Source organism: Sciurus carolinensis, chromosome 16 (assembly GCF_902686445.1).
Source record: "Sciurus carolinensis chromosome 16, mSciCar1.2, whole genome shotgun sequence".
In the NCBI taxonomy this organism is placed as follows: Eukaryota; Metazoa; Chordata; class Mammalia; order Rodentia; family Sciuridae; genus Sciurus; species Sciurus carolinensis.
In genome coordinates, this window is record NC_062228.1 from 33058373 (window position 1) to 33073302 (window position 14930).

Below are 14930 nucleotides of genomic sequence, written 5' to 3' on the forward strand. Positions count from 1 at the left end.
TCCAATAAAAAAAAAAGATATTTTGTGGATATTGACAAACTGATTCTAAAACTTATAAGGAAAGACAAAAGACCAGAAGAGTTAATGTTAACAGAGACAACAAAATTACAGTACTAACACTAACTTCAAGACAGCTAAAGCAATCAAGGGAGGGCGATGTTGGTGAAACAGACAAAAAGAGCAATGGAACAAAACAGCCCAGAAACAGACCTGCACACTACAGTCAACCCATCTTTGACAAAGGATCAAAGGCTTCAGTGGAGAAAGGACACTCTTTTCATCAAATGATGCTACATCAGTGGACCACATTAAAAAAATAGAAGAAAGAAAAAGAATCTAGACACAGATCTTAATACCTTTCACAAAAATCAACTTAAAATACATCGTAGACTTAAATGCAAAACACAAAACTATAAAAACAATACATTCCTGTAGCAGCACACTTCTGCAGTCCCACTATCTGGGAGGCTGAGTTGGAAAGACTGCTGGAGTCCAAGAGTTCAAGAGCTGCCTGGGCAACATAGACAGACCCAGTTTCAAAACAAAAACAAACAAAGAACAATTAAAAACTCCTAAGAAAGACAACATAAGAGAAAATCTAGGTGACCTTGGATTTGGGAATGACTTTTTAGACATTATGACAAAAGCACAATAAATGAAAGAAACTAGACTGCAATAAAATTAAACACTTCTGCTGTGTAAAAGAAAAAACAAGCATAGTCTGGGAGAAACTGTATTCGAAACATCAATCTGGTAAAGGTTCTCTGCACCTAATATGCAAAGAACTCTTAAAAATCAACAATAAGAAAACAATCCAATTAGATTATGGGCAAAATATCAGAACAGACACTTAAGCAAGTAAAATGTATACGGAGTAAAAAGCAGATTAAAAGATGCTGTCTTGCCAGGTGGTGGCACACACCTGTAATCCCAGAGGTATGGAGGCTGAGGCGGGAGGATTCCAAGTTCAAAGCCAGCCTCAGCAACTTAGCAAGGCCCTAAGCAACTCAGAGAGACCCTGTCTCTAAAGAAAATACAAAAAAGGCTGGGGATGTGGCTCAGTGATTAAGCACCCCTGGGTTCAATCCCCAGTACCAAAAAAACAAAACAAAACAAAAAGATGCTTAGTTCATATTTTATGGGACTGTACCATAAATATCACAGCCTGAGTAATCCATAAACAGTAGAAATTTATTTGGCTCACAGTTCTGGAATCTGGGAGGTCCAAGATCAAGAGGACTTATCTAGTGAGAGTCTTCTTGCTCCCTGAAAACACTCTGGAAAGCACAGCACAGTAAGAATGTGAGAAAGCCAAGAGGGGTCGGATATGCTTGTAGGAGAAACCCACTCTCAAGACAACAACGTTAGATGACAACAACATCAGTCCATTCATGGTGGAGCCCTCATGACCTGATCATCTCTTAAAGGTCTCAACTCCCAACACTGCTGCACTGGGGAGTGTTTCTAACACATGAACACGTGGGGGACACATTCAAACCATAGCAGATGTCAACATCCCACGTCATTAGAGAATTATATATTAAAATACCACCACCACACATCTATTAGAATGACGAAAAGCCAAAATATTGACACCATTAATGCTAGGGAAGATGTCAAGTAACAGGAAATCTCATCATCTGCTAGTGGGAATGCAAAATGGTTCAGCCCCTTTGGAAGACACTTTGGCAGTCTCTTACAAAACTAAACATACTCTTACTATACAATCCAACAATCATGCTCCTTGGTATTTACCCAAAGGAGCTAAAAATATGACCATACAAAAACCTACACATAGTTGTTTAAAGTAGCTTTATGTATAACTGCCAAAACTTGGAAGCAACCAAGATGTCCTTCAGTAGGTAAATGAATAAACAAACTGATACATCCTTACAATGGAATATTACTCAGGACTAAAAAGAAATGAGCTATCAAGCCAGGAAAAGGCATTGAAGAATCTTAATGCATGTTGCTAAGTGACAGAAGCCAATCCAAAAAGGCTACATACTGTCTGATTCAAACCAAATGACTTTATGGAAAAAGCAAAACTGTGGTTGCCAGGGGTTCTGAAAGAGAGAGGGAGCATGAACAGGTGCAGCAAAGGGAAATTTTAGGGCAGTGAAATTATTCTGTACGATACTATATGGTGGATACATGTCCTTACGTATTTGCCAAAATCCAGAGAATCTGTAACATCAAACAGTGAATCCTAATGTAAAATGATCGACTTTAATTAATACTAACATGTGAGTATTTGGCTCATCAATTTTAACTAATGTACCACACTCTTCAAGATGTTAATAACTGGAAACTACGGGGAAGGGTCTATGAAATCTGTACTTTCTGCTCAATATTTCCATAAACCTAAAACTACTAAGAAAAAAAAAAAAAAAACTTACATACCTTGGAAGGGGAAATGAAGGAAGAGTGTCTTCAGAATAGAAAAGTCCCGTCATGTGCCCCTCTTACCCTTTTCTCAGAGATGCCCTGTCTGCTGTCCTCCCCAGAAGGGGATATCACAATCTCCTACAGAAGCTGAAGCCAAACTATAACCAGGCAGCCAGTTCTGCATATCTTCCTGGAGTCTTGCGTTACAGCGACCACACTGCCCTTCCTTTTCACAGCTACCAACTTGTCCCACAGCTTTTGCAAGTAAATAGTGGACTTTAAAATAAATATTTGATGGTGGGAGGAGGGGTGGGCTTGACAAATTTACTCTGAGTAGGAATTTTTCCTTTGAGGCTGTGTGGCTTATTAGCCTGAAGGTGGAAAAGATTTCCTACTAAGGTTACAAACAATAGCATTGAAGAAACATAATCTAAGTCTAATTTCAAGAAAAAATAAATGCATTATTCCTGGTTACTGAGCTAAGGCTATGTGAACTTTGTCTCCTGAACGGAGGCTCAGGGTCATAGGTCTGCCGGGGTTTCCTTCATCTACAACAGGCTGAAGGCAAAGGCCAATATGGCTGTGGGCAAGGGACTCCCCTGACATTCCCAGCACTGACCAAAACTGGAGTTCACCTCAGGTGGAATTAACTCCCCTTTACACATATGGCGCCAGTCATCCCAAAGCCCACTTCTGCTTCCTGTGGCCTACCTTGTTTCTCCTCTTGGGGACAACAGCTCATTACCAAAACCAGTTAGAAACTCTATCTTCTTTCTCACTATTAGCTTGCTTACCCTCTTAAGAACTGTACCTTGGGCTGAGGATGTAGCTCAGTGGCAGAGTGTTGGTCTAGCTTGCATGAGGTCCTGAGTTTTAGCCCAGTACTTTTCAAATAAATAAATAAATAAATAAATATCCTATACGCTTATGATAACCAAAGAACTAACAAGGAAAGTTTCTCATTTTAGAAGCATTACAGCTAACAATTAAAAAAAGGATCAAGAGAATTAGAACAAATTTACAATCCTAATGAATTAATAAAGATCATTAATTATTATTAATTTCGTTTAAAAAAAAAAAAAAGACATTCAGACACCATAGGTCTTATCAGAGCACACACACCACAACCTAAGAAGTATCCTTGAAAAAGGAAAGAAAATCTACACAAGTCTCTAGCTCTAGTTACAAATTTACAAAAAATAAAAGGGCCAAAAGAACATATTAAACTGACACCATGGGAATGCACTCAGCAAAAACCAGAGAAATCCGTAAACAGCAAAACCCAGAAAATCCATAGGAAAACACACTCAATTCAACAAATAAGTTTAATGGGGGAAAAACAGATAGCAGATAAAGCTAGAGATTAAAAGGTTTAAATAACAGTGAAAGAATTCATTTAACCAGGTATGCACATGCCTGCAATCCCAATTACTCAGGATAAGGGAGGAGGATTTCAAGTTCAAGGTCAGCCTAGGCAATTACCAGAACCCTAACTCCCAATAAAAAATGAAAAGGGCTGTAGATATAGCTCAGTGGTAGAGTGCCCCTGGAGAGAATTCACAGAACAGAAAGAAAGAACACAAATAAATTAATTTACAATACTTGATGATGTTAAAGAATTTCATTTTGACAGAATCGACACTGACCACACAGGGCCAGTAAGGGAAAAATGATGGGCTAAGTCCCAATTCTTAATCCAGAAAGCACTTCAGAAAAAATTATTCTGGGATAGATTTGAAGTACTTATTCTACACATTCTGCAGATACACCAATACTGCACAAACCATTTACCAGCAGGGCACAGTTGTGCATGCCCATAATATCCCAGCTACTAGGGAAGCTGAGGCAGGAAAATCACTTGAGCCTACAAGTTCAAGATTAGCCTGGGCACAGAGAGAGAGACCCAGTCTAGGCTGGAGTTGTGGCTCAGTGGTAGAGCACTTGCCTAGCATGTGTGAGGCACTGGGTTCACTTCTCAGTACCACATATGAATAGAGGAATAAGATAAAGGTCTATCAAGATCTAAAAAAATATTAAAGAGAGAGAGAAACAGAGCCTGTCTTAAAAAAAAAAAAAAAAAAAAACAACAAAGAAACACTACAAAGAACTCTGAAGACAAATTTTAGATATACTACTAAGAGCAAAACCAAATTAAAACTTGAAAACTGAGTTTTTGTTGTTGCTGATGTTTTTTTAGTGCTGGGATTTGTGCATACGAGGCAAGCACTCTACCACTGGAGCTATACCTCCAGCCAGCTGAGGCCTTTGCAGTTTCAACTTTATTTGGAGATTTCTAACTGAGAAAATTCTCATTACTGTCAACAAAATTTTCAAATAAAAACTAATTAAGATTAAAATTAGGTGGAGGGCTGAGCGTGTAGCTCGGTGGTAGAATGTTTGCCTACCATGCACAAGGCCCTAGGTTCATCCCTCAGCATTGGGGGGGAGAAATTAAGTGGGATATTTATGAAAATGTTAACATGATTAAAGTGCAACAAGCTATCACTACACATATCAGAAGAGCTAACCTAAAAAACAACAATAACACCAAATGCAGGAGAGGATACAGAGAATCTGGATCTCTTTTATGTACGCTACTGGAAGGAACATAACATAATACAGTTACTCTAGAAAATGATTAGCAATTTATTTAAAAACAAAACATTTATTTATCACATGGCATTACTGGACATTTATCTCTTAAAAATGAAAACAAATTTCACATAAAACTGTGTACACCAATGTTCATAGCAGCTTTATTTTGAATAGTCAAAAACTAGAAACCACCCTTCTGGATGTCTCTCAGCAGGTGAATGGTTAAACTACACAATGAACTGCTGACACATGCAACAATTCCCATGACTTTCAAAGGAATTACAGTGAAAGGAAAAACAGCCAAAGTTACATACTATATGATTATATTTTTGTAACATTCTCAAAATGGCAAATTACAGATATGGGCAACAGATCAGTAGTTATGAGGGGTGAAGGATGAGAAGTGGGTATGTTTGTGACTGTAAAGGGGCAGGCAACACCAGGGATCCTTGAGGTGATGGAATAGTTTCTTTTTTTGTTGTTGTTTTTTTGGCTACTGTTTCCCTGATGGAAAATGAACCCAGGCCACAGCAGTGATTGCACCAAAACCAACCTAGTCCTATACCTGGATGGTTGATAGCAGCTTCATGAATCTACACTTGAGAAAATTAGACAGAACAACACACACACACACACAATAAGTACATGTGAAACTGGTGAAATCTAAAATAGGCTATGGATTGTAACAATGTCAATTTCCTGGGTTTGATATGAAACAGTTATGTAAGATATTACCACTAGGGGAAACTGGGCAAAGGAAATATGAAATCTATCTGCACTAGTTTTTGCAACTTCCTATAAATCTGTAAATTATTTCAAAATAAAAAGTTAAAAAAGAATAGATGGAGCTATGTATGTAGATTAATTATAACAAATAGAAAAGATTTAGCCCAGTAATTGAAACATGGTAATAAAGGTTCCCATTTTATTAAGTATTTTTATTAAATCAACTAACTTGGAAGCAAAGGATTTTGCACTAAATACATATTTCAGAAAAAGGCAAGACTTGAGCTAGAATTCCTAAGCTCAGTTATCAGATCCTATACAAAATCTCTGTGCACAATTTTAAGATTTTTTTCAGACTTGAAATTGTTAAAGTGAACAAAAAACCAGTATACAACATACGTGGTTCCACATTTAATTTTTTCCTAAAATCTTTACCTCCAATTTCGATATGACCCAAACTTCTGAGTACACCAAAGTCTTTTGCATCATCAAGTAACTTATCAGATGGAATTAAATGTATTACCTGCTGTGTGGTTGCAAATTAATGAAAAGTCTAGTGCAAGGCCATCCTCAACTTCAATATATAATCACTTATTTTAAAAAATAATTATTTGTAATCTTAAAAATAGTAAAACGAACCTAAAGACTTTCTGGTGTTCTGCAGCAACTGGAGTCCCCACCACCCCAGAATTGCTGTGGAAAGGACATTCTATCAGTCAGCCTCTGACAGCTAGGAGGCTATCCAGCTCTACAAAGAGCTGTCCAGTTAGCTTTGTAGAAAAGAGCAAAGACCAGCTGCTGGTAACTGGACCCTAATTCTTCAAAGCAGCATCTACAGCCCCATCAAGAATACTTTGTACCTGTGTGTATATGTGATTAATACAGTCTCTAGTGCCGTGGGTGTGATCTTGAAATAGTTCCCTCCACTAAATGTTACTCTAATACAGTCAAAAGAACAGAATAGATGGTTGTGTGAAAGCACACATCACCCTGCTTTTCTACTTCCCACAAGAAAAGTGCTTTCAGTTTTTCTCAGCTTCAACAGGTATAAGAATACCTAACCATTCACTGCCACCCATTTCTACACCATTCCTGTGGTATACAGATTATCTGAGAACCAACAAGTAAGACAACTACCTGACCAGTCCAATATCAGCAAGGGAGCCTCTTCCCATATACCTTCTGGACTCCTAGCACTAGGACTTTCTGGCAGCAGTTTCATAGAAGGAGCTGAAATGTAGGGCCACTGAGCATACCAAGATCAGGATTGTTCTAGCACACACACATCCTCCCTGCCTTAGACTTTCCTAGTATCCTTTTCACATATTATCTTCCCTGCAATGTTCTAAACGTATGTGAACACAAGATAGACTCCAAAAGCTCCAGTCACTGTTTCCTTTGGCTTTTCAATGGCTAACAACTTAATGGGGATGGAAAAAAAGAGTTCAAACAATGAAATGCCAATGACTCTTGACAGTAACAGGGCTCACTAGCCACAGATACCAGATGGAAGACGCAAGTTGTGGCATGAAAGTAACTTAATTGAAAACAGTATGCCAGATTTGGGGAAAGTCTCAGGTACAAATTACACTGTAAGTGTAGAATCTACTTGTCTTCTTTAAAATACATTTCTATACACAAATCAGTCAATAACCTGAAGGTCCCAGTTCACTAAAGAATTACTTTTAGCTACATATGCAAATGCACAGAAGTTAAACTTAGTACAAACACCAGGTCTCTCTAAATTCTTTCCTACTCAATCTATGTTAATCTGCCTGATTACTGTGGAGCCCAGCAATAACACCAACCCCCTGATGACATTATTTAGAAATAAGCCATAATGCCAATGCCAGAGTAAACCATCAGCACCTTGGGCTTACTGTGACATAGTAAACCAAAAGTACTAGAAAAATGGCACACATGGGACAACACTGTCCACTGCAGTAAAGAGCACAGCACTCACCGTGAATCTCCACTCCCTGCTAGACATTTCCACCCAACATCACCACATCTTCTGCCCCAGATCAACAGTCCTTCCAGCCCTTATTTTCAATAACACAAACATTTCCCCAGCCACTCAAGTACAAAGCTGTCAATTATTAAATTCACCAAGGGAAGGGGATCCTCTTCATCCTTACCTTGTAATAACTTCTCACATTCATTCATCCTTCCATCCTCCAATTCCTACTATCAAGAAATTATTCATTAAACTTAAGTTTCCCAGGGCTGAGGGTATAGCTCAGCAGTAGAACATTTATCTAGCATTATCACGTCCAAGGCCCTGGATTCAACCCCTAGTACTGGGGGGGAAAAATTAAGTTGCCCAATGGGGTCTTTCTTGATGTCCCCTCATCAAATTCACACTCCAAGCCATTACTGTGAATAAGTCATCCAAGCCTTGACAAACCACCTACAGATCTCATAGTACAGCCAACACAAACCTATTCTCGTATCTTGGACAAGCACCAAGCGCCTTCCACAAGAAGTTTCTGGACACTCAGGCTCAGGACTAAGGGCTCTGAATATCTGTAAATTCCCTGTGTTTGCAACTTTTTGCTATCCCTTCTTTTTCCATAGTGATCAACAATGAAATCTTTGAAAAGGAAAGGGCTTATGGCTCTTCTTCACTGACAAGCAGAAGCAGGACTATGTCCTATACTACACCCAGCTCTCAAGTGAAATGGAGTCTGAAGAAAAAGGATAAGTGGATACTGGAAGGAGTAAAAAGATAAAGAAAATAAACTCCCTGGGCCTATGGTTACACAGGGACAAAGGCCGAGATGGTAAATGCGCCCAGGGGAGTTTCATTTTGAAAGAAGACCACAAAGTCTTTATGATGAAATCCAAATATTTTGTGCTAAAGAAATTTCCACCCCCCAAAAGGTAAGAGAGAACACACATAAAGAAGGAAAGCTGAAAATACATTTGCTCTACCAAGAACATGAAGCAAAAACAAGAGTTCTGAGGAACCAAACAGTAAGAACTTGAGCAATGGAAAAAGCCAGGATTTGAACTGTAGCTCAAAGGAGTGTTCAGGAAACAAGTCAACCGGTTCCGCTGACGTAGAGAACACCAAGATACAAAAGACAGCAGTACACAACTATCCCAGAGTTTCTAGCTACTCTTTACAGTGGGGAGAAGAGGAGGCACCTGGATATCTCATCTTCCTATCTAGCTAGCTAACCCAGAAGCCAGGAACCACTACAACTTGTTAATCTACTAGCAAAGTATCAGTCACATTCTAAGAATGCAGAAAATGTTGGTAACAGTTTTACTATAGTTAATCTCAGAATAGCAAAATACTGAGATACACTGATTCCAGATTTTGTACATACCTGTTTTAAAAACAGCAAAACTTCCTTAAAAGAAACAAGATCCACAAATCAAAACTTATCCATAGATCAAGAATAATTAAGCAACCAGAGTCTCTTACACAAACACTATTCAGAACTGTTTTAAAATATTTTTTTCAAAACTAGAAGGTCTCAGAATTGAAAATTTGAAAAAATTTTTAACTGCTGACATTTTCAAAAGAAAGGGGCAAAAAAAGAAAAGTCTGAAGAAGTGACAAGTTGTTTTAAAACAATTTTACAATCAGTTTTTGAACAGTAATTCCTCTGGGAAATGAAAATTCCTCTCCTAATCCCTTTGAGGGCAATATAATATTTGAATCAGGAACAAGAACATTTTGTTTCTACAAGGTTCAAACGTGAACCTTTTGTGGTATCCTTTACATTAAACAGCAAAGGGGGGGCAATTTCTGATTTAATAAAAAAAAAAGGTGACCAGGATTTTGGATTTATAATGCACCTTTTCTAGAAACACAAGCAAAGAGATTTCAGTAAAATGCCATTAGGGAACTTCAAGGCTTTAGTTGACAGTGATTACTTAACTGGAGCTTATTCCTGTAAAACGAAACTACCAAACCCCTCAATATCAATTTGTTTGTCACTAAACCACAGGTTTATGCTTCGACTTGGAAAGGCTAACAGGATGGAACCACAAGCCTTTAAATAAAATGTGATGACCATGGAGAGCGCCCTTGAAGCCTAGCAATAAAGGACTCAAGCCTAAAGGGTTCCCCTCTGGAAAGTGAGGGCAGATCTGCCCTATACCCCAGCAGCAGCAGTCCTAAAGCGCATGACTGCATTTTCCATAAAAGGTGGGAGTAGTAATAGTAGCATATAGCAGACACCAACCCACTAGAAGCAGATGGAACCCACCAACTCATTTTACCCAGACCTTCAAAAAGGTACACAGATCTGTCTCTCCTTGCCAAACAGTGCTGATCTGAATGGGTGACTCTAAGAAAAGGTTCACTCAGGATTACTAATTGGTGAGTTCATTTGTGTATGCTAGCCTCAATGTAAGACAGGCCCTGAAAAATGAAAAGCAATTTGAAAGCTGGTTTTCCATACTCACTGTGTGTGTGTGTGTGTGTGTGTGTGTGTGTGTCTCTCTCTCTCTCTCTCTCACACACACACACACTCTCTCTCTCTCTCTCTCTCTCTCTCACAGTCCAAAAGATTTATTTTACAAAAGAAAAATGACTCAGTAACCTTTTCCAGAACAAGGGCTCTTCCAGAAGGGAAGTCTAGCTGGAAACATTCCGGGCTTATGTACATAATTCACCAGGGGTCAGGTAAGATTCCATTTTGTAAGAGCTGAACTTTAAACACAAAGTCACCAGTGGTGCAACATTCACTCATTAGCATAAAGTTACCCCCCAGAATGAAAGCACTGGCTCCCTCTGTCAAGATGACAACTTTACAGTGAGAAGCTGGAGCCCCGGACCATGAACTCCTGGAAAGTTCTATTAGGGCCTCAGAAGAGCTCACCACCTCTACTAGCCTAAACTTAGCTGTCACCTCAGCCCTCCCTCCCCAAAGACAGGGCATCCCTAATACAGGAAATTTTTTAAATAAAATTGAAAGATGGGCCAAAGGGTCAAGAGCAGGCAATGCCTTTCAGGGCTGACATGATTCCTGTCTGGGGTTGGGGGAGGGGAGGAGCATTCTGGATGTTTCTATTCTTGGCAAGGAGCACCTCCAGGTCCTAAACCATGGAAAGACACCAACGCAGTAATGTTCTCAGGGAATGAATGATACGGACCGTGCTAAGGGATCTCATCTTGGTGTGTGATGATGGGGACGAAGGTGTGGAGGGCTGGAGGGGGGGCGGTCAGGGGACGGAAGGTGGGACTAAGGGGAAGGAAAGGGCCGAGCAGATGGATAAAGGGGGCTCAGCGAAGGTGTGGACGGTTAAGAAGAAGGGGACGGAGGTGTGGATGACTAAGGAAGGTGAGGGGAGGTTGTAGATAGCTGAGGGGATGTCTACACAAGGCGGGACGGCTAAAGAGGGCTGGGGGAAGGTACTGATGGCTGGAGGATGGGGGGATTGGCACAGTCCCCCCAGAGGAGCAGCAGCCTAGGCAGGCCGTGGGGGTGGCCTCTCTGGGGCTCCCCCACCCCCTCTGTGGGCGTGTGCCCGGCTGCGCGTGTGCACGGGCCAGACCAGCAGGCCGCAGGGCCAGCACTCACCCCACGACTCCCTGGTTGTAGTTCCTCCGCTTCCACGGGGTCCCGCTGTACACGCCTCCGCTACCGTCGGCCCGGCCGCCCCCCGCGGCCCGCCCTCCACTGGGCTGCAGCAGGCTGTAGTTGAGTCCGTAGGTGCTGGCCTTGTTGTCACGCTTCCTCTTGTTGCTGCTGCCCGAGGCCGGGTCCGCGGGCTCGGCGGCAGGGACTGCGGCCGAGGGGTGCGGGGACGAGGACGCCGAGGGGGACGAGGACGCCGAGGGGCCCGCGGCAGCCCGGCGGGCCCAGGCCGCCGGCTGGTGGTGGTTGTTGTTGTTGTTGGTCGTCTCTAGGGGCAGGAAGTCCCGCTGCTCCGCGGGCAGCGCGTGGCCGCCCAGCAGGCGCTCCCCGGAGCGGTACATGCCGGCCGGGGCCGGGGCCGGGGCCGCGCCGCCTGGGCTGCCGGTGCTGCTGCCGCTCCCGCCGGTGGCCGTGCTGCTGCCGCCGCCGCCGCTCGCGCCGCCGCTGCTGTGACAGTGGTGGTTGAAGTAGAGGTTCCTCAGCCCCTGGGTCGTCTCCCAGATCTGCATCCACAGACTGTTGGACGGTCCGAGCTGCTCTGGCTGGAACCAGGCGATCCTCGGATCCATCAAACGGCGGCGGCCGCTGCCCCCGCCCCTCCCGGCCGCCCGCAGGGCCGCCGCCGCCGCCGCCGCCGCCTCAGGCGCACGCCCGGCCTCGGCTGCCGCTGCTGCTGCCGCTGCTGCCGCTGCTGCTGCTCGGGGCCCGCCACGGGCGGCGCGGTCGCGCAGGGAGCCCGGCCGGCGCCGGCGGCGTCGCTCCCGCCCTCGGGGGCTCCGCGGGCCCTCCCCCCCTCCCTCCGCCCCTCCGCCGAGCCCCTGTCACTGGGGTCCCCGTGCAAATGGCGGCGGCGGCGGCAGCTCCGGAGAAGGGCGAGCGGCGGCGGCGGCGGCGGCGGCAGCGGCGGCGGGACGCGCCTGCTCCGTAGCGTCCTCGCTCCTCCGGCCCCGGGGCGGGGCCTCCGCCGGCTCCGCCCCGCTCGCTCCGCCCCGCCCCGCCCGCCGCCCGCGCTCGCCCCGCCCCCGCCGCCCGCCAGCCCCGCACCCCCGGGGCCGCGCCGTGCGTCACAGAGGCCGCGGCGCGGCGCGACGGGGGCCGCAACTGTCCTGCCCAACCGTCCCCGAGCCGGCCGCAGCGGGGGCCCGAGTACCTGGCGTCCGGGCGCCTCCGACGCGCGCGCTACCGCCCGGCGTCCGCTTCCTGGTCGCTGAGACTAGGGAGGCCGCACGAGGTCGCCGCCAGCTCCGAGGGGGAATGGACTGTGGGAGGCACCGCCCCGCCCCCTGTCCCCTCCCCCACCCCGCGGCCTCCGGGACTCCTGGGGTCTGCGGACGACTCACCCCCAGTTGCTTTTCTAAAACCCTTTTTCTGGTGGCGTAGCGACATACCCCCAGGGGGAAAAAAAATTGCGGCCACTCGCCTTCCGAGCCAGTGCGGAGCACCCTGCGTGGCCGCGAGCCGCGCTGGTTCCCGGAGGCTCCCCGCGCCCCGCCCTGCAGAGCGCTGGCCGGGGCGCGTGAGCCGCAGGCCTTGGCAGAGGATCCCCTCACCCCACCCCGAGACGGGAGAAACCGGCTCCCACAAGCACGGGTGGACGCACACCTTCGTTCAGGTTGGGGGAGGTCACGAGCCCTAAGTCAAAACCCACTTTACACATGTCCACGCGCAGATGCACAGGCACATGACTGCTCAGCCTATAAAGAAACTGCAGCTGCCCTAAGGTGCACCAACAGCCTTAGAAAATCCTTCCAGTTTAGTTTCTTAACGGAAACCTTAAACTCAAAAGGTTTCCAAAACCTTTGAATCCTAATATGAAGACCATGTTATTACCATCGATAGAGATTTTTCCAAAAGCTGGTTGTTCACATAACTTTACAATCCATGTGGGGCAAGAACAAGAAAAAGCGGTTTTTTAAATATATATACTGAGGATTTAACGCTGCTGCACTTTGCCACCGAGTACATTCCCCTCCCTTTTTATTTATTTTTTTTAATTTTGAGACAGGGTCTCACTAAGTTACTTAAGGCCTTACTAAATTCCTGAGGCTGACCTTAAACTCGAGATCCTTCTGTCTCAGCCTCCAAGTCCCTGGGATTACAGGCTTACGCCACTATGCCCCGCAATAAAAGGGAATTTTATTTCCAATCATCAAGAAAAAAAAGAAGCACATCCAATGGGTGACCTTTAAGATTGGTGCAAATTACAGAACAAGTCCCTGACACCTGATTTCGACCTTCTATTTTGGGAGCTCAATATCTTGGAAAGTGTTTTTGGCAAAGAATGAAAAACTATTTATCAAAGAATGAAGCATTGCTCTACCCTTTTTCTTGCTAAAAGAATAACATGGCCGTAAATTTAAAAAAAAAAAAAAAAAAAAGCCCACAAAAGACTTTCAGATTGTTGGTTCATTTTATTTATTTGTTGTTATTGCCTTACAGGAAATTAGTTATTAAAAGTTTGCTCAGAATGAAATTTAATATATACTAAGATTTACATAAGCCAGGAAAATTAAGTAGTGGTACTTTTTTATGCTATTCACATTAATGGACAAATTGTATAGAAATAGATTTCTTTGATGCCTTCAAATTTGTTTTAAAATTTTAAATAAAGAACTAAGGGTGTAGCACAGTGATAAAGTACTTGCCTAGCATGCACCAGGCCCTGGGTTCAATCCCTACCACCAAAAAAAAAAAAAAAAAAAAAAAAAAAAAATTAAATAAAAAATATGGAAAGCCAAGCCAGATGTGTGGTGCACCCCTGTAATCCCAGCAGGAGGATTCCGAGTTCAAAGCCAGCCTCAGCAAATTAGTGAGGCCCTAAGCAACTCAGTGAGACCCTATCTCTAAATAAAATACAAAAAGGGCTGGGGATGTGGCTCAGTTAAGTGCCTCAGGATTCAATTCCCAAGTACCAAAAAAAAAAAAAAAAAAAAGCCAAGAAAATAATCATTATCAAAGTCCCACTATCCGGAAATACCCATTGTAAAGACTTTGTTAAATACTTGCAAATATTCTCTCCATGCACACACATATGTCAAACTACAAGTACATAATTTCTCCAAATGTCCAAGAACACATTATATGTCACTAATATCTAAAACCATGTTCGAAATTATTAATAGTACTTGCCAGAAATTGACATTTTTTAATTTTAGGACACTATTAAGAACCACTGAAGTATTGGCAAAACAATTAAATGAGGGCTAAGGATTATAGCTCACAGGTAGAGTGCTTGCCTGGCATGGATCAGACCCTGAAGTCCATCCCCAGTACTGCCCTCCACAAAGATTAAAAAAGATAATAAATATAAAAGTACTTTGTAAAGTAAAATGTGGCCTGAAAGGGAAGACTTTACTGTGTTTTCATTCAACAGCAGAAGCTGACTGGTTAGATCTCTAACTTACCATGTTTCAAGGCATTCAGCAAATTTTTGGTTGAATGAATATCATCCATGCCAGGCAGCTAATTGCTTTAGAGGAGGTAAATAATCAACTAGGGCCTTTGGCTGCCTTCCATGAATTTACTGTCTGGTTGGGGAGGCAAAAAGAGGTAAATATTTAATCTGAAATTGCCATTCTTTCAATTAATTCAACAAATATGTCTTAAGCAATTATTATATGACAG

General features: G+C 43.5%; 1 protein-coding gene across 3 annotated transcripts in view; it reads right to left on the bottom strand.

Moving 5' to 3' along the window:
* Tent4b (terminal nucleotidyltransferase 4B) overlaps positions 1–12079 on the bottom strand; it is a 64788-nt gene extending 52709 nt beyond the window's left edge. For all 3 annotated transcript variants that reach the window (XM_047528285.1, XM_047528286.1, XM_047528284.1), the window contains exon 1: positions 11250–12079. In XM_047528285.1, the coding sequence (XP_047384241.1) occupies positions 11250–11875 (626 nt within the window). In that variant the 5' untranslated portion in view covers positions 11876–12079. The remainder of the gene's footprint in view (positions 1–11249) is intronic.
* Between the last annotated feature and the right edge of the window lie 2851 nt (positions 12080–14930).